At 32.0% G+C, this 24833-nt stretch overlaps 1 protein-coding gene across 4 annotated transcripts; it reads right to left on the reverse strand.

The window, feature by feature from the left end:
- Positions 1-1133: 1133 nt before the first annotated feature.
- Positions 1134-22616, reverse strand: LOC110028816 (twinkle homolog protein, chloroplastic/mitochondrial-like). 4 transcript variants are annotated; one of them, XM_020730818.1, is made up of 21 exons: positions 22185-22616; positions 21972-22084; positions 21448-21503; positions 21005-21062; positions 20760-20891; positions 16348-16431; positions 16191-16271; positions 15662-15727; positions 15467-15580; positions 12008-12055; positions 11822-11907; positions 11622-11682; positions 11360-11542; positions 8829-8960; positions 8684-8745; positions 6661-6744; positions 6430-6561; positions 5794-5890; positions 5589-5720; positions 5442-5509; positions 1134-1486 (listed from the first exon to the last, which is right to left on the reverse strand). In XM_020730818.1, the coding sequence occupies exons 1-21, from the start codon at positions 22417-22419 to the stop codon at positions 1432-1434; spliced, it is 2079 nt and encodes a 692-aa protein (XP_020586477.1). In that variant the 5' UTR covers positions 22420-22616; the 3' UTR covers positions 1134-1431. The 4 variants fall into 4 exon arrangements, 3 of the variants coding, with proteins under 3 accessions (XP_020586477.1, XP_020586476.1, XP_020586478.1); XM_020730817.1 differs by having other exon boundaries at positions 21972-22105; XR_002294462.1 differs by lacking the exons at positions 1134-1486; positions 5442-5509 and having other exon boundaries at positions 5633-5720; positions 6434-6561; positions 21972-22105.
- Between the last annotated feature and the right edge of the window lie 2217 nt (positions 22617-24833).

A 24833-nucleotide genomic window follows, 5' to 3' on the forward strand; every position in this document is an offset into this window, starting at 1 on the left:
ATTGACTTCAACGGAGCTGATGAAAATCATTCACATGTCCCTACTCAAGCAGTTGAATATCGCCTAGGACAATCTTTATTACATACTAAAGATGAATCACCTCAGTTGCACCCATTAGAGGGAAGGTGCAGGGAAGATATAGTTGAGAGAACAAATTACATATGTCATCGTTAGCTGTTGAATGGGTCAATTATATTTTTTTTGTTGCTACCACAATGTTTTATCCAATCATGTATATTTTAAATCTCAATTTTATTTCTCGCTCCTTGTGTGTATTCTTTCTCACTTGGATGATCGATGAGACAACCTTGAATATAATATGCAATATAAATTTTGATTAAAAGTTTTATGTTTGTGGTTATTAGACCCTAAGTTTATTATGAGATATTCGACCTTAAAGATTCTTTTGGATGACCACATGTCGTTATTGACTCTTATCACATGTGAAATTCCAATGAAGGCAACCAAGTTCCTCTTTTGTTTAAATGATATTGCTTTTGAAACTTCTAGATAGATTTTTTTTGTGATATGCATGTGTAACACATATAAGCTCGGTATTATTTGATTTAAAGGCAATAAAAAATATTTTCTTTTTTTAAGATTTGTTGTCTTCTTATAGTGACAGATTCATTTGTTCATACTATGTTATATAATATCATACAATTTAATAAAACTTGCATTGATTAATTATAATTTTTTTTTTCCGATAATATTGCATTTAAAGATTTGTGTTCTATTGTTTAAAACCTTGAAAAAAAATGAGCTCGTGAACTTCTAGTTTCTCAAGAGCATTGTACTGCTACTGTGAATCATAATGTTCCATATTTACTTCACGACAGCTACATAGCTCGAAAAACAGTTTTACATGTCCGAGGAGAACAAAAAGTTGACTTCTTTAAGTTGGCTGGAGGAATCGACAGGTGACAATGTTGAGCGTTGAGAGCTTCCTTGTAGGACAGCTTATCTCGTGACAAAAATGAAATATATTTTAAAAACAATATTATCATACAATTAACATATATTTTAATTTTTAATTTTGATTTTTGTAGTACAGTTTTATGAGGTGTCTCTTTATTTTGTAAAGTTTAAACTGGATATTTAATTTAAAGTATAGAATGTGCTCGCAGGAACAGTTCTGCTATAAACAATAATATAGTACAAAGGCATGAAAGTCATTTGTTCAAAAACAACAACTGTTGTAAAACTATACAAAAACACAAACAAACAGCTTCGCCGTAGCAGTTTTTTAATAAGATGCAGTTGCGCCAATCAGACCCTTACTCTTATAATAAACAACACTGCTCCTCAGCCACCTCAAACTCGTGGAATTGAACTCGAGCTCGAGTCAAAGTTTAGCCAAACTCAACTCATTTACAACCTTACTAAAACAATGTATTACAGACAAAACTCACATTTTCATTCACAGCGTCGTCAACGGCCAAGAAAATTGGAAGGCTCGTCAATGTCATGAAACAACCCAGTCACCCTGCAGAAAAGACATGATATCATATATAAAATTCAGTATATTGATGCCATAAATGAATAAAAAAGTGAGATACATCATACAAGCATGCTCACCTAAGGTATATATAATAGAGGGCATTTGCATATTATATAACACCTATTTACATATTATATAACCCCTAAATTTTATTTTTTACATTTATATATCACATCAAAAATGCCACCACTGTAACTTTAAAAAAGTGAAGTACACCTTTTCACGTATAGATAAGATGGTAATGTATGTAAAAGTTGAAGATCTGAATGGTAAATACATAGGAATGGAATGGCATGTATGTCCTTATATAATATTATAAAAGATATCAATTGTGCAATATGGTCCAAGCACTGAAGTATGCACAACAGAAGACTTTGGTGGAAGTATTTGTTGTTGATGGACGTGCATGTCATGCATAATGTATACAAACATTTATAAGGGAAAGATAATAGAATTGGCTCAAATAATAGATTAACGCGAAGTTGGTTGTCGCGTCATTCAATACGTGAGAATTATAAGGGATGTTTGGCAATAGGACTGTCAACAAGGCTCGTTGTTCGCGAACAGCCTGTGTTCGGGGTTAATCGCCGATGAACCCCTGCAAGATGGTCACATGGCCAGCTACAATAAATGCCAACAAAACTGTGAATGGTACCGAGTTTTGTAAGATGAGAGAACTCATCTTATTGTCGGCCATTATTTTTTTTGAAAAGGATGATTTTTTTTGCAAAATATGAAAAATAGTTTTAATATAAATATGATTTTTTAAAGTAATATTTTAATTACAAAAAAAAAATGAGACCAAACGAGTCTCATATATTAAATAGTTTGGATGGTTGAGCGCGATACCACAAGTAATACACTATCCTGAAGGATAAGTATATCACTTAACAGTAGTTTCAACCACCTAAACTAAGAAGTTTGTGACATTCATTTGGTCTGCAAAATCTTTTATGTATGGCCGGAAAGTTCCTTTACCTAATATAAAGATTATATAAGGTTTGTTTTACCTGAGTTCTAAGTTCCCTATAGAGGCAAACCTCCGTAGTTAATTACATATTAAATGATCGGGATCACTTAAGAAAACTACCGATTAAGATCAGTGGTTTTACCTTCCAGATTTCAAATTTTAGGTTTCCAAGATGGGACACGGAAAAATCAAACGGAAGTGGCTCAAATAGGAATAGATATTTTAAGGAATCCAAAGAAGCGAAGAGTATAGAATATCACAGATCCAGAGAGAATCCTGGTGACCTCCCAACTATCCTATTGTTTGGCTTTATTTTGTTTGAAATGATGTTATTCAATGTCTAATCCTGCAATTTACTTTAGAATTTAGGACTTACATTTGCACGATATCTGATCGTGCAAATGGCCTAGAAAAATAGGAGAATTTATACTGTACTGTACGGTAACCTTAGAATCCTAAAAGTGTTAGGACATAAAATTTCACAATAGGGTTGTGCAAAAGACTAAAGATAATATGTGAGGATTTATGTTGCGCTAAGCAAACTACCTCAAAGTCCTATGGGTTGTTATTTAAACTAAGGAAAATACTTAGCTGATGTACTTAGCTGATGAATACTTAGCTGATGTAAACTTGTTGTACTGTTGCAGATCCATCTCGAAGTTGCTCCTTTGTGTGTCATCGTCGTGTTGCCCACGGTGTTCGCTCCAAGCTCCCCGTAGTAGCACATTCAGATTCGATGTTAATTTTAAGGGTACATGCAATTGTTTAGTCAACGATCGTCTGTCGGGTACCTCCTATAAAACCAACTATTGACCTCCTATTCTAAGGTATAGTGACCTCCTATTCTCCTATTCTAAGGTATAGTGTGTAAAAGAAATAGTAGCAGATACAAGTATAATGACAGAATTTAAGAAATGAGCTAGCATGTCTTGTATCAACAAAAGAACTGCCACTTTGAAAAAACTCAAGAAAGAGCGACAAATGACCCATGATGAAAGAAAACTCGAGAAAAACGATAAATGACTCACGACGAAAATCTCGAAGTAAAAACAACAAATGGTAACTCAAAGAAAGTCACCAAAAACACGAGATAATCCCAGAAAAAGACCACGAGTGCTTTACCAAAAATTCCAATAAAATCCCACGAAAAATTCGAAGAAATCGAAGAAAGAAAACCAAATTCGAAGAAAGAAAACCGCAAGCACTCAGGTCGGGGCTAGGCTCAGATATTATATATTTGTACTCCAGAGACGTTGAAAACTACTATCGGTCACCCGGATGTATAGAGTCCGCCACTCAACTAGAAGGGTGGCCTAATAAACCTAACTTAGGAGGGTACTCCTTGGCCCGGCACTGGTAATCAACAAGTGGACAACCAAGTTACGATATATTTAAATTTAATATTTTATCATATATTTTAGCATGCACATACAAAATGAAATTATATCAATTTTGTAGTAAAATATTTTTTATAAATATTGCATCTGCTCTTATCACGTTCTGTTCTTATCAGTTTTTGAAAAATTACGATTGACCACAAGTCGATTACGCCATCGGGCGAGTACCGCCAACAACCTAAGAAGGTACGGGTCACCCGCTAGCCTTGCGTCGGTGAATGATACTATCATCCTACAATTTATCAGGTCCCTGGATTGGGTCAATGTCGTTGGATGAGATATCATTTCGCTCTACCATCGACGTGCCTTTGTCATCACCGCCCTACACCCCAAAATAAAGCCAACCTACTTGCGACCTTGTTTGATAGTTTCATATATAGCAAAATGTTATATATAGGCACTCATGTATCGGACATAAGCACCGAAAACAGAACCAAGAAGCAAGGAAAAAAAGAATAAAAATGGAGATGAGAGAGAAGAGAAACTGATCCATCCGAAAGGTCGAAAAGGTGAAGAGTGAATTAGCACTCAAAACTTATGACGAAAAGACTTGAAAATGAGGTCCCAAGATCATTGAATCAACACAAAAATGATATCATTTTTTCAAATTTTATAAATGGATCAGCCTAAGAAGGGTATCCCTTCTAAATCTTGTTTCGAACGGATCGAAACGGGCCCGAATCAATGTGACGATTGTATGCACGGCTCCGCCACCACTTACATATTCACACACCCAAGCCTGAACTCAAATGTGACATTTATGCTATCCAGATTTTAATGTCAAACCTCCAAACTCTTTCCGAACTACAATTTTATAAGCTTTCAAACCCTTTCCATACGACAATCCTATGAGTTTTCCAAAAAAAAAACCAATATTTTGAAGTATTTCAAATTTCATAAATCGAATAAAGGGAAGTAATCCACAAACTACATTCTTCAAAATTCCTAAAATTACTAGCCAGGTTTTACTTTTTTATCTTCCTTCACTTCCACTAGATTGTAAGATTTTTTTTTTTTTTGTTGCTAAAAATTGATCGAAGGTCGGAGACAGCCGATCAACCCCTATAGGTTGGACTTACCGAGGGGGGGGACCCCCCTTCTAGTATGTGATTTTCCCAGGATAAGGACAAGGAGAAATTTCAAAGGGTATTTGTTTGACTTCTACATATGTTCCATAGGCCAAATTGACTTGACGTGACGAGATCGACAAAAGTGTCATTGACATACATACCACCAAATTCTCATGCATTCACATATTTAACACTTAAACTTTGCTATGTCTACATTAAAACCATCCAAATATTTTATCACATAAAAATAATTTTAACTTCAAAAAAAATTTAGATACACCTTTTTAAGCAATAGATAAGGTGGTATAAGAGAAAAAATTGAAGATTAGTTGTTAGATATGTATTTGATATGGATGTAAATCATTTTTAACAAAAAAAGATAGCATTGTCGCACAAGTCAAGTTCAAACCGCTTCGATCGCTGTCAAAACTATCCAAATGACACCGGTTTTTAAGAAAGACTCCATGAAGTCGTTTCAGAGTCTACAGTATAGAATTCCTTACCGATCATATGCCAATTGAGCATCCCCAACACGCCCAATTACTTTGTTTCTTACTTTCCTCACAGATACCTACAATAAAAAAGAAAATCATTAAGGTAGATTAACATGTCAAAGGGTAATATTTTATCCAAAATGAAGCAATACGTACACGCACGCGATTATCAGGTCCATTTTCAACTCGATCCCGATGAATAACAATGCCATTGTCACATTTATTTATGAAATGTGCGCTGCCACTGATATCATACAGATTTGGTGGATTGCCTCCCCAGTTTTGAAGCTAATAAAAATATATATATAGTAAAAAATCAATAAAATAGAAGAGCCTACAAATTTCATGATTGTTAACCTACCTGTTTTGGATGAGCTACAAACCAGACATGACAGGAATGATGATGGGCGAATCGCTTGATCATCGTGAGCATTCGACTAACATATTCTGTTTCCGTCCTAGCATAAAAATTGAAGAAAATCATTGAAATATAAAATCGTGTGCTTAAACAAAAAAAGAGGCATTTTCATACTCAATTCTTATTAAAAATATAATTAACACCAAAATTTTGTTTCTTACATTTATACCACCCAAATCTTATCATATCACGTCAAAAATACCAACATTTTAACTTTTAAAAAGTGAAATACACATTTTCATGCATAGGCAATACGGTAAATATGTAAAAATTGAAGTTAAGGTGTTAGATATGTATGTATGTATGTATGTATGTATATATAAATATATATATATATATACATACATACATATATATGTATGAGGAAAAAAAACAATAATCATCCAAAAAACCTTTTTTATATATATCAAAAACTATAATTTTCAGTAAGCCAGAAATCCTGGAATGGAAGAAAAGCTGTAAGTAAACAAAAGATGAGGAAGCCTGGAATAGAGAGGGGTTGTGCAAATTTTGGAGGAACAAAAATCGAAGGACAGAAAATAGCAAAGATAAGAACACAAATAGACAAAGAATCCTCACTGACTAGAAAAACGCTGGTGATCCAACTCATTATATGGATCAATGACGAGTCCACGGACCCCATGTCTTAAAACTGCAGCTTTGGCTAGCGTAAGGACCCAATTAATTGAGGGAATAGAATCATCATCACATCTGCTCTATCAATCGAACAAATTAGCAAGAATAACTAAAATAAGAGAGATTTATGGAGAGGTTCTATGATTTCACATAATATGTTTCAACATAACTCACCGGATAATATGAAATGTATCATTAAGCCACTTTTTCCCTTGTTCCAACTCTAGAAGGCTCATTCGTTCAACAGATCTTTCATTTCTATATGCTCATAAAAGTAGAAAATAAGCTTTTACTAAATAACTGCAGTGCTGAAACTGTTGCAAGTATAAAAATTCAATCATCAATCAGAATAGGCCAAAATAACATAGAATAACGTAGCTATGCTAATAGAACAAGAAATCAAAACAAGAATTCTAAACTGAAACTGTAAAATGGTTTAAACATTGCTTTTGGATTAAGTTTTTTTTAGGAAAAGTTTAGAAAACTGTATCATTCAAGAAGTAACGCTGGATATTTTTAGGAAATGTTTGGATTTATTTTTATTTCCTTTTTTTGTTTTCTGTCTTCTATAATAAATATTTAATTGGAGAGAACATCCTTGCAATCTTTGACAATATGTTTTCATCTTTTTTTTTTAAATAAAATTACTTCTTTTCTAAAATTGTGAAAACACCATCTGTTAAGTGTGTTCTCAAATGTTTTTGAAAATTGCCTAACTGGCTGTTTAAATTTAGTCATATGAAATAATAATCAAGGTAATAAAGATAAAATTGTTAAGTCACCAAGGTAATGACAACTATATCGGTGTTTAATTATGGTAACTAATTCTGAAATAACAAACTGTTAAAGCAATTTAAATAATTTATATTAAAAGCAATTAAAAATTAATAAGAATCTTAATTAAAAATGCAAAGATTTTAATTATTCTTTAATTACATCATATCTTTAGAATAATAAATTAACTGATTAATTAGTTGAAAGATAGTTAAATAGCCAAATATCAAGATTCATCAATTAATTAGGATTTAATTAAATATTATAAAGATTTCATCACATCATAGTTGTCGAACACTTTTATAAAATTCTCAACCAATATAATTATTTAAGGCTAATTTAATTAAAAAATAAACTACACCAACTATTTAATTATATTTAACTAATCAAAATATTAGCTAACTAAATAAGTTATTAATGATAGGTAACTACAATGGTAACATTAATCAATTAAGGATTAAATAACATTTAATAAGTTTTAATTATGCATGGCTAAAATTAAATAGACTTGTTGTCTGTAAAATATAATTTTCATACACAAAAAATAAAAAATAAAACTAGATCATTCAAAAACAAAACCAACGATACTCTTACTTGAAACAAAACTAAAGTAACAAAAAGTGAGTTATTATAATAGTTTATCCATTAAGCTTATGCCCAACAAAGAAACTAGAATAAAAGTTTCATATTTACATTAAAATTAAATCAAATGCTAACCAAATGCATTAAAAATCAATATCCGTCAAAAAATCAAAATATAATGCAACAAGCATTCTCAAAAAGGCATCAGAATACTATTTACGCAAAACAAATTAGGGACATTTACATACCTAGCACAAATTTCTTATGAATTTATTACATATCTCACACCTATACTTTCATATTTACATACATGGCACTTCTGTGCTTTAAATCTATGCATGAAAAGATGTATTTCACTTTTCACTTTTGAAAATTCATAATAGTGCTATTTTTTAGTTGGTTTTAAAGATTTGAGTGATATGTGTGTATATATAAAAGTTTAGATGTGAGATACAAAATACATTAGAATTGTGTGCTATGTATGTAAATGAACCAACAAATTAACAAGGATGCTTTTCAAGCACTATAAAAAGATAGATCATGTACAGTAAGATAGATCTTGATAAAATCAGCACGCTAGACTTTTTTTATTTTTTAAATAAGTTAAACCTTAAACCCAGACTTTGGAGGTAAACACGACCAAATTATTGGCGGTAATATACAGATTACCAATTAATTCACATCATTTGTCATACTTAACTAAAAGATCAAAGTCAATAAAAATAGTTGCAGAAATGATAAATCTAAAAATTGTACAAAATAAGTCATGATTACTTTTGATTAAGAAAAATAGCATTAACTATAACATAAATTGTAGAGGATTAATTTCACCTCACTTTACCTCATTTTAAAGAATGGCTTCTTAATATGTTTTTCCAAAAGCTTTCTAGCATGATCTTCAACCTAAAGACGAATGAAATAAATATATCAATACAAAAAAGCAAATCTATGAATAGGAAGAAGACCAATGCGTTCATTTAACAGACCTTGTTCTCCATGGAGCAGAGAGCAAATGTCCAACCAAAACTTTCATTGATATTGCACAATAAGGCATCAATCCACTCACTCTTGCCAGAATTAGGAACTCCTGTTATGACAGTCAATTCTCCAGGCACAATCTGGCCAGAGCAACATGAAATAAGTTCAATGCCAACTGTAACATGCCATAAATCTTTTGAAAGTTTTAAGAACACACCACTCATTTCCTATGTATTTGCATTTCTAACACATAAACATAATTTTTTACATATATGACACGTTAGTACCTTACCTATGCGTGGAAAGGTGTCTTTCACTTTTTAAAAGTTAAAATAGTGATATTTTTGTGTGATATAAAAATTTTGACTAGCATAAATGTAAAAAGTACAGTTTAGGTGTTATATATGTAAATAGATAGAAATTGGGTGGCATGTATGTAACTGCCCCAAACCATTATTGCTTGCATCGACAGTCCCAATAATTATGAACTAAGGAACATTTTCTCATATCCTGGCCATAGTTTGCACCTATATAACTTTCTTAATTACAATAAGAAGGTTTTGAGTCTTAGTAGTCAAGACCAAATTCTTGCCAATAGTTCCATAGGTTTCATGTGGCATATTACATTCAATATGCACATCTCTGCGTAACAACGGTTTTGAACGTGATACTTACAACTAAAAGTACCTTCAGAACATTGTTGCACCATTATGAAGAATTTCAATCCAAATCCAAATTATTGCCAATGACAAGTTCAAAAACTAAATTTGAAATCTAATTATTTAGCTCCAATTCCCTAAGAATGGTAACCCAACCACATGACACCCAAATGAACCATACATCTAATTAATCAGCTCCAATTCCCTGCCCATGGCAACCCAACCACATGACACCGAAATGAAGCGTACATTTATCAAATGGCCCATAGTAGAGGGGTGGGGTGCATGTATGTAACTGCCCCAAATCATTATTACTTGCATCCACATTCCCAATAATTATGAACAAGGAACATTTTCTCATATTCTGGCCATAATTTGCACATATATAACTTTTCTTAATTACAATAAGAAAGATTTAAGTTTTAGTGGTCAAGACCAAACTCTTACCAATAATTCCATAAGGTTTCATGTGGCATATTACAATCAATCTGCACATATCTGCCTAACGACGAGGTAACCCAACCACATGACACCCAATGAACCATAGATCTAATTAATTAGCTCCAATTACCTGCGCATGATAACCCGACCGCATGACACCCAAATGAAGCATACATTTATCAAATGGCACATTGTAAAGGGGGGCATGTATGTAACTGCCCCAAATCATTATTGCTTGCATCCACAGTCTCAATAATTATGTACCAAGGAACATTTTCTCATATTCTTGCCATAATTTGCACATATATAACTTTCTTAATTACAAAAAGAAGGTTTTGAGTCTTGGTGGTCATGACCGAACTATTGCCATTAGTTCCATAAGGTTCAATATGGCATGTCGCATTCAATCTGCACATCTCTGTGTAATAATGGCTTTGAACGTGACACTTACAACTAAAAATATGCTCGGAACAATGTTGCACAAGTATGAAGAATTTCAATCCAAATTCAAACTATTTCGAATTACAAGTTCAAAAAATAAATTTGAAATCTACTTCATTAGCTCAAACCTCAAACTCCCTACGCATGGTAACCCAACCACATGACACCAAACGAGCCATACATCTAATTAATTACTCCAATTCCCCACGCATGGTAACCCAACCAGATGAAACCCAAATGAAGCATACATTTATCAAATGGCGCATCGTAGGTGAAAAGAGCTTAACTTGGTTATAGGCTAGGTTCGAAGTTATTCAATTCATACTCAAATGGTAGAGTTCAAAAAGTTCCGCTTACTCAACAATACAAACCCCATTGACAACAGTTAAAAGACCCTAGAATAATGACATCTTTGGTGGGATTTACTTAACTGCACCTTTAAGATAAAGGAAAGTGAAACATTTAAACATTTCATCCTTCTACGATGACTCAAACCAAGAGTAACAGCTTATTGATCAGGATGTTTAGAAATCTAGTATCACTAATTAAATGAAAATTATAATATTTAAATGTTCAAAGGGATCAACTAACCGGTATGGAAACCATAGGATTCTACATCCCAAGTATAGTTTCTTAAAAGTGAATCGGAATTTATAAAGCTTAATAAAATTCAAATAATTGCAAAGAAAAGTGTTTAGCATGAATTAATTTCTTTTTACCAATACAATTGAAGAATTTTCTCCAAAAATCATATATTGATCTTTAAAAACTGATCATAAAAGATAAAACCAGCACCCTGATTCTACTACAGTCTATAAAAGCCAAATAAAATAGGGAATAAATACGTTTTTGTGCCCAGAAAATAGTACTGAAAATATGAAGAACCCAAAAGTAAACACGAAAATATGAAGTTTTACAGAACTTACACTATAGAAATAATAATAACAAAAATATGAAAGTTTTACATAACTTACATACGAAAGTTTTAAAGAACTTACATTATACAAATCATCCAGAGCTCTCCAACCTGTTGACACACCCAATTCAAATCCTTGAATGCAATTATAATAATCAGTGATCTCTGTGAAATAGTTGCTAAAGTTTAATAAACCCCGTATGGGAAACATTTCAGCTTTCTCTATAACTTCCTTCAGCACATGTTCTCCAAAAATGTTCAGCACCTGGAAACAAATTAGAACAAACTTTTATGACAAGTCTTTAAAACTCTCTCTCTCTCTATATTTATCTCTAGCATCTCACCTCATTAGCATCTTTGCAAATCTCAGTAGCACTTTTTTTTGGCCACTTGACCCTCCAGCATCTGTTATAGACTTACAGTTGAAACATTTAAACAGGACTTCTAAATACAATGCAAGAACATGCAAAAAATTGTTCGAGTATATTGCAATTACAACAGAGCTGCAAAACAAATAAAACTGATTAGGATTATGACAAAGAACCTTTCTTTACCAAGGCGACGAGCTAATTCTTCAGCTAGTGCCTGCCCAAGGCCATCACCATTTGTTGCTAGTATTATACGAGGCACCTATTATTTTCAAACATAATTCTTATTTTTATTTCCGCTACATAATTCAACATTTGAAGGATGACCTCATTTGAGAGTGATTTAAGAGTAAAATAACTACCTTTTCAAAATATTCCTTGCATTTCCATAGGTAATGAAAGCTTACATCCTAGCAATACAAATAAATTGAAAAAAATGTTAGATAACAAATTAGTTAACTGAGAGAATTAGATCTACACAAGTTGCAATTATTAAAAGTTGTGTAGGGTTGTAAATGAACTTGTGCACGCAACAAACTCAGCTCGATTAATTATCGATCAATTTTGTTTAAATTAGTAAATAAATTAAGTTTGAACATTTTTTAAAAACTTGAAAGTTAAATGAACCAAATATAAACACGATCCAACTAATTAATTTATGTCATGAACAAACATGTTTAATGTTCAACAAGTAACTTGTTAAATGCTTGCTATTAAGCTCAGTGATTACTCATATCATTTATAATATTAATTAAATAAAACTTGATTAATTAGAAGTTACTTAATTATAAATATTTAATAATAATATGTAATAATTTAAGAATAATTATTATTTATTTATTTATTTTATTAACAAATTTCTATTTATGTTGACTAACAAACACGTTTATTGTTCAACAAATAACTTGTTGAATGCTTACTATTAAGCTCAATGATTGCGTATATGATTTATAATATTATTTAAATAAATTTTGATTAACAAGAAGTTATTTAATTAGATCAATTTAATAATAATATGTAATAATTAAATATCAATATTTTAAGAAAAATTATTAATTACAAATTTATTTTATTAATATATGTTTATTAACTAACCTAATTTGTTAATTAGCATACAATTATCCATCATACATTTTAATATTAATTAAATATCATTATATAAATATATAATATCTATATATCAATTATATTATATCATATATCTTTAATCTTTTTGCCCTTCCAAGAATCACAATTTACACAACACTCAATAGCATTAACTCATCTTTTTTCCTTCTACTGTTTTGATTTGCTTATTTCACACAAAATGCTTGATATCTAAATATTCATAACATATTTAGCCATTTTTTATTTTTTATTTTTCAAAATAATTTATCTCTCATAAGTGAATATTCATACTAAATACAATTTTTTTTTATTTCATTAATTCAATGAACCAAGTTAGTAGTATTTATTTTTGTTATTTGTGTGCAGAAAAATTTACTTACAATTTATATATTATCTTATTTAATTTGTGAAAAATATTAAATACCAATTGAAATTTAAGTCAATTGTTTATATGTTTAAATTTGTAAAATCTGTTGTTAATAATTTTATATGAAAATGCAGGCGCTCATCTGAATTTTTAACTTATTTATTAATTCATTGAAATGCTCGTTAAATTAATAAAAACAAGAAAAAAATAACAAGTAGGATCACTAAAAATTTTAAACAAGAGTATAAAACATATATGTGAATGCTTGGCTCAAGTTCGAGCCAAACAAGAACTTATAATATAACCAAGCCAAATCCAATCAACATCATAATCTGCTCGATACAGCCCTATTGTTGTGCTCGATATAAATAAAAAAGGCCAGCTGCGAACAAAAATTTCACCAGATTCCAAGAAACAGATTAAAAGGAAAAGTAATTCAAAAAAATATTTAAAATCAACAAAATACGGACAAGCATACCACTGAACTAATCTACAATTTAAGCGAGAGAAAATCTTCATTGGAATGGACGTAAGATTCTGATCCAAGAGCTAAGAACTAAGCATATCTGAATTTTGACCGGAAGCAGCATCGCAAAAAAATTAATAATTTGTGTACCACATTAAAGCAAATCTTGAGCCTCGTGCAATAGCTATGCCCTTCATCCACAAAATTGTATGGGGCTCAACGTATTAAGTAACCAAAGATTAGGTTAAACGATTCAAAAAACCTAGATTCAAGATTGTAAGCGGTAGTTGACAAGCTGATGGATTTTTGCCTCTTCCCTTCGTGTCAATGCAAGGAAATTTCCCTATAGATAGCTGCAGTTTGCTTTCTAGACTGAAAACATAGTGTTCAAGCAGATTTCAGCCAACTGAGACCTCCTGAAGCGAAATTAAATTGTGCAAGCTTTCCTGAGTCAATGGTCCTCAGTTCTAATGCAAAACCAGAGGTTGAGCTAGAGGAAAAAGTCATCCACTTGCTGTTTCCCTGGGCTGGCTATGGGTAGAGAGGGTGGAGGCATGGTGAGAAGAAGAGAGCAGAGTCATCTCAAAATCTGATAATCGGAATTTGAATTTCAGCTTTTTTTGCATCAAATGAATCCTATTTATAATATGAAATAGGAATTCAAATCATGGCCAATTGCTAAAACAAAAGAAAAAAATCTTCTTAAAGTTCAAAATCTAAAGCAGCTCTTCCAACATTCTAGACAACTATTTCTAAACTGCATGGAAAAGTTTATTCAAAAGCCTAAAATCTTGCAATAAACACAAAAAACGATAATGACTTAGAATCCAATTGATCATGATATGATATGGTACAATCCAATAACTAGGAGCAAAAAAAAACAATTTATTTCTTGTTGCCAAACTGTCTTTTTGGTCAAAATTAAAGTTATACATAAAGGCATAGATATATCTTAAATGCATACAGACATGCACAACTAAACACTAAAATAAATGCAAATTCATGTACATGCATACATAAATACAGCATACAAAAAATATAAATACACACATACAAAATAAATGAGTGAACCGATACACTTACAAAACCACCTAATAAAAACAGGCATGCAAGTATGAAAGAATTTGACATAATAAAACAGCCAATAAGTAGGTTAGCGTTGGAATTTGATCTTGAGCAAGATTAATCAAGCAAGGCCGCCAAGATCCAAGCTTGATTCGAGCCAAACCTACCTTATTACTATGTGTATAGTTCAATCTGAGCCTAAAAATTAACTTACATGCAAGCGTATCTCAGAGTTCAAAATTCTAAAGCTGAACTCATGCTACTTTAACCGTTGTACTCTAATTGCTCCAGTTTACAACTCTTCAAGAAGCTCAATCTCCAAACAATGGATTTAAGTGCACTCAGGTAGACAGACACACCCATACAGAAACAGGTAATGGTGCAATTTTGTGCTACAGTTGTATGAACTTAGTTGCACACCTAGCCTCCATACATTACCCATTTGAACAAGTGACAGCATCAAAAACTTGAGATTCACAAATGTGAATTAATAAACTGAAAAAAAAAAAGATTAAACTTCACCATCTATATGTTAAAGAATAAAGTGTCAAACTAGTCCCCTGACTGTTTTCAAGAGATAATTTTATTCCTAGAGCTATAAGAGTTTCAAATTAATCCCACTCTTTAAAGTGAGATTGAAATAGTCTTCCCTGTGGATGATTTTAGTTCATGTTAAAAGAGTATAGGAGACAAAATTGGAAATTCTATAGACTCTAGGACCAAAATGAACCCCTACAAAAAGTCGTGGATTATTTTGACATTCTACTCTAAATAAAATTCAGCAACCACGTATTATTAATAAAACGCAGACCAGACCTCATGTTCACCGTGTAAGTCATCAGCAAACTTTGATGCTTTCCCATTTGGCACACTTATACAGTTACAGTAGCCAGCCTCCTCCACCGAAAGTTTATCAAATTCACTGTCAACCTAAAAAATAAAATCAAAGGTGACGAGCAAATTGAATCAAATAGCTATATGAAATGAAGTAGGACTTAATGGATGAATTACAATGATAATCTCATTTTCAGGTAGTAAGTCATCGAGTCCAAAAAATATTCTTTCAGTGTCCTTCTCCTGAAATAAAAAAAAACAATATAAAATTTGTAAGAACCTCAAAACTCAAAGGAATTTCTGTAACCTTATGCTTTATTGGGATCAATTTTCATTTTTGTTTTTTTTTAATTTTGTTTTTCCTTTTCTTTAAAATATATTTGTAGAGTATGTTTTTTACATATTTTTATTTTTTGCTTCCAAAAATAAATTAACATATTTTTTTTAAAACAGTCAAAAAAAACTTTTAGGAGTTTTGAGTATTTTAAAAAATAATCAAATATTAATCAAATACGTAAAAAACATTTTGTTTCAAACCAAAATATAAACAAAAAAAAATAGTATAATAAATAAAAAAACAAATGTGATCCCAAACTGCCCCTAAATGCGCAAAATGCTGAAAAAAGGCAAAAACGGAAAAGAATGAGCTCGTCTACTTTAAAGTATATTATTGTGTAATCCTAAATTATGATTGTGACAAATGTACCTGCCAAAAATTTTTCTCAACATCGAAATAGTTACAGCTGACGAGTTTTCCATTCCGTCTGTAAGTAAAGGCAATTACAATCTGTAGAGAATAGCTAGTGTTACACTGTTACTATAGTTAGAGATGTTAAACAATGTTGCAGCCAAAGAAACCATACCTCATCACCCCACACCCGCTGCATCACAACATTTCTCTGTAATGTCTCAATAGATATGCATCTTGCATTGAAGTAGGCAACAAGCTAAGATTAAGAAAAAGGTTAAGATAATTACTTATTACGTGCTCAAAGAGTACAATAATATCCTAACAAAAAAGCCTAAATCCAATCCTTCAGCACAAACAAATTACCAAAAACTCAGGGTAATGTACCATGAGAAACTGGTACGGCCTCCAGCCATCAATTAAACATTAATTTTGCCCAAAGCAATGATGAAAATTTGAATTTTCATACATCAGTTGGTGAAAAACTTTAAGGGGAAGCCATAAGACATGCAATTGCTAACAATATTTGGGAAGCATATGTACAAAATATTATTAAGAAATTTATATTTATCTCTTCTAAAGGTTTAAATATTAAAATTTTCATTTTTATTTTTCACACATAACAAATCAAGGCCTTGATCCGCTTCATGATGTCGATCATCGCCTTAGTTGTATGGATTCGTAGTAGTTTTCTATTTAGTTCATCAAAGTTTTTCATCATAATTGTTTTCAGTTGTTGCAATTTTGCTACATGTTTTTAGTTATTTATGTATTAATGTTCCTGTAATTGAAGTAATTATAAATTCAAACCATATATTTTTCCTTTAAATTATGTAGTTCAATTTTTGAATACTTCTCTAATGGACTTTGTTATAGCATTTGTCTTATATTTTAGTCATGCATTATTGAGTCATTTAATCAAAGTGACCACTCCAAATGAAGTAGGCACAAATAATGCTTTTGTATCGACCAGATGGACTTTACCCAGTTTTTGCATCAACCTCAGGTACAATTTCCTGCAATAGTGGAATTCCATCAGCTTACGGTGATAAGTGGGAGACTTGGATTGAAATAGTTTATTTGCAAATGCGTATATGTTTGCATGATTTTGTGCAACTTGGTGTAGATTTTCTACATATTTGGTATTGGAGCTTGAGTTTTTATCATAATATCTTAGAAGAAACTTGTTTTTTTATTATGATAACTTGAAAATAAGAACAACGGATATGTGAAACTTAAATTTAATGGTAGGTAGATGGGCCTTGACTTGCTATACCCATTGTATCTTTTCATTTCTTGATTTAAGTGTTGTGAGGAAATATTGAATAGGAAATATTTGTGAAGCCCCTCAAGTAGAATGAATTTGAACTCTCTTACATTGAGATGCCTTTCGGTGTAACATTTGGAATTTCATCAGAAATTTTGAATTTATGTGTGCTTGTATGAGCACTTTTAGGATGGTTAACCATGAGGCAATTAAGCAAAAGTGGACAAATCTCATCGGATGAGAGTTCGGCTTGTTGCATGACATTGCTTCAGATTTGGCCTCATTCACTCTTGCATGATATTGCTTCTGATTTGGTCCCATCAACTCATTCATTATTTCAATTACTTAAAAAGCATGCATCAAACATAACAGTATTTAGTTGGTGTTTCTTCATTTTGCTGCCTCTGCCTACAATTTTTTGGGTATATTGATACCCATTTTCAAACAAAATTTGTCATATTCATATTGTTAGAGACAGCATATTTGTCTTGGGTTTTCATGATGGTGGATGGTGAACCTATTTGCTTGGATAAAATATACTATTGTTAGTAGTTTGTTTATGTTCTATTGGCTTTGGGTCCATGTATATATCAGGCTGCAATCTTGTGTTTGGCGGATGGTTATTGCTTTGTTTATTATGTTCCTTGGCTCTTTATCAAATTCTAGTTTTTTATGAATGAAATTTGGTGACTAAATCCTGCAAATCCTATTAAAGCTACCAAACGGTTTCCCATGATTTATCAGGACTTACTTACTAGCATGCCAAATAGTTTTCAAGATTTAACCACTTCAAGATTAGATAAATCTGGATTTACAAGATTTACTAAATCCTACTTGCAGCCAAACTGCCCCTTAAAGTTAGGGGCCCAATATACCAGGTTAAAACTTGCATTTAAGGTTAGTTTTTCTCTTTTTGGATAGATATTTCTTTGCTTAAGAATAAGCATCCCTTCTCTTAGGACAGTATTTCTTTCCTCCTTATGATAGAAACCTTCATCGCTAAGATAGTCAATCCTCTTATTATAAATATCTTCTCCTTAGGATTAGCCTTCATCTCTTTACAACAAATTCCTTCCATATCATAGTCCCCTCTTCTTTAAGTTGTTATCCCCTATGAATACCTTGCGATATCACACTCTTCTAGAACCTTATAGATTATAGATCTTCCATTCCCAAACAGCTTGGCTAAACTGAGTTATGGGTTTTTTGATGATCTAGACTTTTTAAACATTTCAGAATACAAGCCATCTTTGAAGTTAACGTCATTGTCTTCATTCCCTCGAGTGTCCATAAGTCAAATCTTTTTTTTTTAATTAAATTAATGAGCTTCTTATAAGGACCTCTTCATGCTTAGGACTGGGGTGGTTTGATCCTAATCCTTAACCGTGCTCCTCCACCCTAAGAACTCACTGTTATCCTTTGCAGCCAAAATACATATCCATCATATCATTAGCCCAAGCATGTCTTAGGATTTTTGAATCCTTAACTGGATCATAAATTGTATATCTAACTATGCCTCATTGCTTATAGACTTTGATTTATCTTTAAGCCCTACGAATTTCTTTAGTTGGAAAATGTAGAACACAAACGCAAGCAAGAACCTTTAATTAAGTAGGTTTTTTCTTTTTTAATCTTCAAGATGTAATCAACCTTCAGAGCAATTTTCTTTGGAAAACCCAACAAAAAACTTTGATTCAAATAATGAGAATACCGATTGGTGATCTAAATATTTAACCGCTTACCACTAATATTATAAGTTCATAAAATCAACTGATCCAAGAAGTCTTCTATTGCAATTCATTGATATCATCCTAGGATGGAAATTCTCCAAAATTCCTACCATATCTCGTATTTCAAATAAATATATATATATATTAACACAAATAAAACATGGCTATGGTTATCAGATAAGTTTAAATATGATGTTCAACCTTGAATGAACAGCTTTATAAAAATAACCGGTGAAAAAAAATCTTAGGTTTGAAAATGAGCCTAAATTTATAGGCCAAAATCAAATATGTCCCAATTTGCAATCTCGTCAAACACTACAGAACCATGCTTTAATTGTCTCAAATGCATATTGAACACATGATCCAAGAAAATGGTAGCTCTCCATTATCACGCCATGTAATTTCTTCTCCATCATCGTCATCACAAATTTGGTTCAGCTCTTCCAAGTGTTTACTCACTAGTTTCCATGAAGTAATAAATATTTCTATTTGGTCTTTTAATTGCACATGACAAAATCCCCAAAATTTGAAGCATATTCCACAAGATCCACAAAATGGGGTATCTTGACTTCATCCCCATTGATATCAATTATTCATATCCAAAAAACCGGTGTTATCAGTTTGATTGAAGTTTGGAAACTAATGCACTTGCTCAGGAAATATTTCAATAAATTAGAGTTACACCTATAAAATCCTTCAACCTTCATAATAACTATTAAAGCATTCCAAGTGTCCTTAATCTTCAACCTTCAACCTTCATAAGATGACTCTATACATCGCAAGTGAAATTTTTTTTAGAGCTACTTGCCCCATACTTAAGAAAGAAAGTACATTGTTAAGGATTTAAGGTAAGGCACGAAAATTTAAACTAAAAAAAACCAATTTAAAATAATAATAACATTATGTGCATTCAAAATGATATCCATAAACATAAATAATTATAAAACAATGTTTATTAAAAAAATTGCATATAGGGACGGTAAGCTAATACACCCATGCTTTCATATGGCTAGGTGGGTTGAGAGTGATAGTGTTTCACTAAGTGGGAATTATATCTCTTAAAACACAAAGATATCCAGAAATGGTTTATTTTTAGGTTCTATGAAGCCATCATTTCATGCCAGCACAAAGCGACAAACTTTTTTGCACTATAGGTTTCTCAAGAAAGATCGCATTGCTTAAAAGGGTGCCTCTTCATAAGGCATCCCGAAGGCGCTACTCTTCCTCTTTTCCAGGAAATCTTTTGGATTCTTCTTACAATGTCTTCTAGATTACAGTTGTTCCAACCAGATAAATACATGGCCCTTTAAAGCATCAATTTAAAAGCAACAAACCTTGCAGACTCTTTTTGCATTTCCCAAAAATCAAAGTTGAGCTGCATTACATTAATTCAAACAATAAATCCATCAAGATGAATTTCACCATTAAAAGCACACATATCTACGATCATATCAATTCTCTGGCATGGTATTAAATTCATTTATACAAAATCCTAGAAAATTTGCATCGACAAAATTGAAATTTTTCATATGTTGCGCAAAATAAGAAAATATTTGCCAAAACTATCTCAACTACAGTTAAGAATAATACCTCTGGACACAAAGGTTCTAAGTGAAGATCCTCTTCTGAGATTGTTCTATACTTCTTGCGCATCAAGGATCCGTCTGAAGTTTCAGAACCAAAGCTGTGTAGAACAATATATTTCTCTTCGTTCTCAGATGTCTACAAATGTATGGTGATCATTCACAGATTGTATAAAAGCATCTGTCACCAGAAATTAACAAGCTCGAAGTAATTATAACATCAACAAACAAAGTATCTATCGTTATTAATACCTTCACGCAGCCCTTCCAACCGCATTTTGCTCTGAAGCAAGACCACAAGGCAATCTTCCTATAACACAAAGCATGGGTGCAGGTGCAAAACTTTAGTGTAGACATTAGAAGAATTAATAAGATATCAAGAACTGCATATGCATAACAAATAAAAAAATAATGAAAATTTTGCATACAAACCACATAATTCTTATTTATTTGCATATCTAACACGGAAAGTTAGATATTTACAATTTTAACAACCTGATGTCATAAACTTAAGCATCAAAAGATGTTTTCAGTTTTAAAAAGATAGTAATTGTGGCATTTTTTATGTGATGTTAAAGATTTGAGTGTTATGCATGTAAATATGAATGTTTAGGTGTTAGATATGTAAATACATAAGAATTGTGTGGTACGCATGTAAATGCCCAAAAAATAAAATACAAAGATAAAATACAAACCCATCTTCACGAATAAAAAGAGAAAAGCTTTTCTCTTTTGAATCCCCTCCACCACACTGCATGAAGAAATATCAAATTGGTTTTAGATGCTCTTATTGTAATTCAACAAAAAATGAAGCATGTGTCAGGTGCGCATAAGACTTCTTTGGTTGCTTCAAAAGCATGTATAAAAATATGATGAATCTATCAAATTACATCATTTAGTTAGATGTAATTACAAATCAGTGTGGCCTTTAAACTCCACAAACACTTTGTAAATACCTCAAAAGTGATGATTTTATTTTCACATTCAAAATGAGTGAAAAACAAATTATCACTTTTCAAACATCATTTCTATCTCTTTAAAAAATAATAATAATAATAAATGAATCGCACGCCCTCCTTCAATGAGAATTACAATAAGAATAGGATCAAGAAATGAAACTTTAATATAATTGATGCCGATCATCATCAGCCTAAACCATAAAATGGACATTTAACCATAGCCAAACTATGAATCAATTCAAGGGCATAGCAATAGCCACCTGTGGACATGTACTGTGCGTATACTGCCCAGCTCGATTGGGATCACACTCGACACCTAATTCCCCCAATTTCTCATGCAACCTTTTGAGTTTCTTATCAACGGCTCCCTCGGCTTCATGAGATTCCATAAAAACTTCATAAAGGCATATACCATAAGCATAAGCAAATACCGTAAAACAAACAAAAAAACATGAGAGAAAACACAATCTTACAGGGTCGGGAGGAAGAAAGCTGTCTACAACAACAAAAGCCGGAGTATTTAAGGGAACGCACGATAATCCTAGAGTTGTTTCCGAATGGGTTTGCGCGGCGATGGAGGAAGCGGAAAGAGAAACCGGGAACAGCCGCAGAGCAGCCTGAAATCTCCTCAAGTAGATGACAAGAGCTGCGCATGAGGACGGTGGAATGGAGAATATTGCATAGCAAAGGGTGACGCAGAGGGGGCATTCTATGAAGACGATTCGACCTCACATGGAGTGCGAGAGGAGTGGGATGGTTGGCGAAGAGGCGAGGCCGGACTTGGTAACATAAGAAGCAATTTACAACAACTGTTAGCGAAATTTCGTTAAGGTGGTAAAGAGGTGAAGATGGGGTTTTAGGGTTTTGCGTTCTGCCCAGTGTCGGTTACAGTGCACTAGGGCTTTGCATTCAACTTCGAGGGTTGGCTCAAGCCAGCTTATTAACATTCTTTTAAATAATAATAAATTTAAAATAACATATAAAATGAGTAATTAGAAAAAAAATAATCATAAATTTTTTAATATAAAATATAAATGGTTTTCTTAAATATTTTTTATTCTTTTAAATATAATGTCTCTAAATTTAATTTTGACTATATATTATATTAATATTTTTAAAAAGCCCTCGAGCTAACAGGCGGGAATAGCTATGACATGTTAACTCATCAAGTTAAGTTCACGAGCTACTTATTGAGCCTAGCTCGAACCGGCTCACGATTCTGTTTGACTCGCTTGAAAGGTCCACTCTACGTTGAACTAATAAATTTAAATATTTTTTCTATATATATGATTAGTAAGTGAATAAATTTAAAAGATATCACTTAATTCTTAACTATTTACATATCTAATTATTAAACTTCAATTTTTTCATATATGTCATCTTGATTCTGTCTTTGAAAATATATATATTTTACTTCTTAAAAGCTAAAATAATAGTATCTTTAAGTGATATAAAAGATTTGAGTTGGTATAAATGTAAAAAATTAAAGATTATGTGTTTAGATATATAAATGCATATGAATTGTGTGATATGTATATAAGCATTCCAATTTTAAAAGCTTATTTTAGGCTACAAGACTAAAAAGGGTTATTCGCTTTCTAAACACAAAACAAAACTTTTATAGATCTGCTCGGAGAATTGTCCTTAAGGGCATAATTCAGTAAAATGGGCTCGATCTGGATCTATAAATGGCTAAGGAGCCAAACCTGATGAGCTAACGAGCCAAATTTGAGGCAATTATGGCACAACCAACGGTCTAATTGAACTAGGTGTTATTTCAACGAAACACGTTACCTTGATTTCTAAAATGTTTATAATAATATTGTTTTTTTTTTGGGGAAATTTACATACATGCCATGTAATTATTTTGTTTTACATATTTACACCTAAATTTTCACATTTATACCCGTATCATTCATATTTGGCATTTATATGCATAACACTCAAAACATTGCAATTTATAAGTCGAGCACCCTCTTTGATCCATTTTTCAAATTTTCACTCAAATATCATAAAATTCATGAAAAAAGCCCAACTTATACTTCTCATTTTTTATTAAATTCTCTATGATTGGATCATGACACGCACAAATATATCGATTAGATAGTTCAAAAATATCACATGGGCGTTAGATTTTATGAATAATATTTCGAGTTCTATGTACGTTATTATCCCCTTCAGATTTTTACCATCACATAACAAATACCATAATTATTCTCTATTTAAAAGTGAATTTCCAAATTTTCATGGGTTATAACACTAAGATGTTGTAAATACAAATATGAAACTGTAAGTGTTATATATGAATCCATAGGCATGGTATGTAGGGCTGGCAAAATGGTTCGTTGTTCGCGAAAACAGCTCATGTTCGACTCGTTAAGAAGCTTGTGTTCGACTCGTTAATTTCGTTCGATAAGTTAACGAGCCGAACACAAACAATGATGTGTTCGTTCGTGTTTGGCTCGTTTTGGCTCGAAATACTACTCATCAAGTTTATATATATATCTACAGCAATTTTCCTTTTAAGCCTATTTGACTTTATTACCCTTCAGTTTTAGGAAGAACTAGGGTATGGATGTAATTTTGCTGTAGTTCCGGCCGAGAACTTGTTCACATGGCGGCACGTGGCATTGTCCTAATAGGCTAGTCCTGTAGGGCTGTAAATTAATAATTATTTGCACTGAATATCGGCTGTCAATTTGGCTCGTTGTTGGTGAACAGCTCGTGTTCGGCTCGTTAAGCAAATGAGTCGTACACGAACACACCTTTTGAGCTCGAAATATGAACGAGCCGAACACGAGCGAGCACCCCTAGTGGTATATATGCAGTTTTTCTTTATTTTCTAGTGAGCTTTGGCTTGCCAATTTTTATTCATTGGAACTCACTTCAATGCTACACATGATCGAATTTAATTGTAGGTGTCAGCTTGCTCGTTGGTAAAGTTTTTTTGTAATTATGATTAAAATCATAAATTACAAAATTACATATATCGAATTCATGCGTTGACTCTAAATATTTTAAATGATAAGCTAATCTGTCATTTTAAATATTGTTTAGTCGTTTGCTTCCACAAATTATGTGAGATTCATTTTTATCCATATTTCTATTAATTGTGTATGCAA

Source organism: Phalaenopsis equestris, unplaced genomic scaffold (genome assembly GCF_001263595.1).
Source record: "Phalaenopsis equestris unplaced genomic scaffold, ASM126359v1 Scaffold000531, whole genome shotgun sequence".
Taxonomy (NCBI): domain Eukaryota; kingdom Viridiplantae; phylum Streptophyta; class Magnoliopsida; order Asparagales; family Orchidaceae; genus Phalaenopsis; species Phalaenopsis equestris.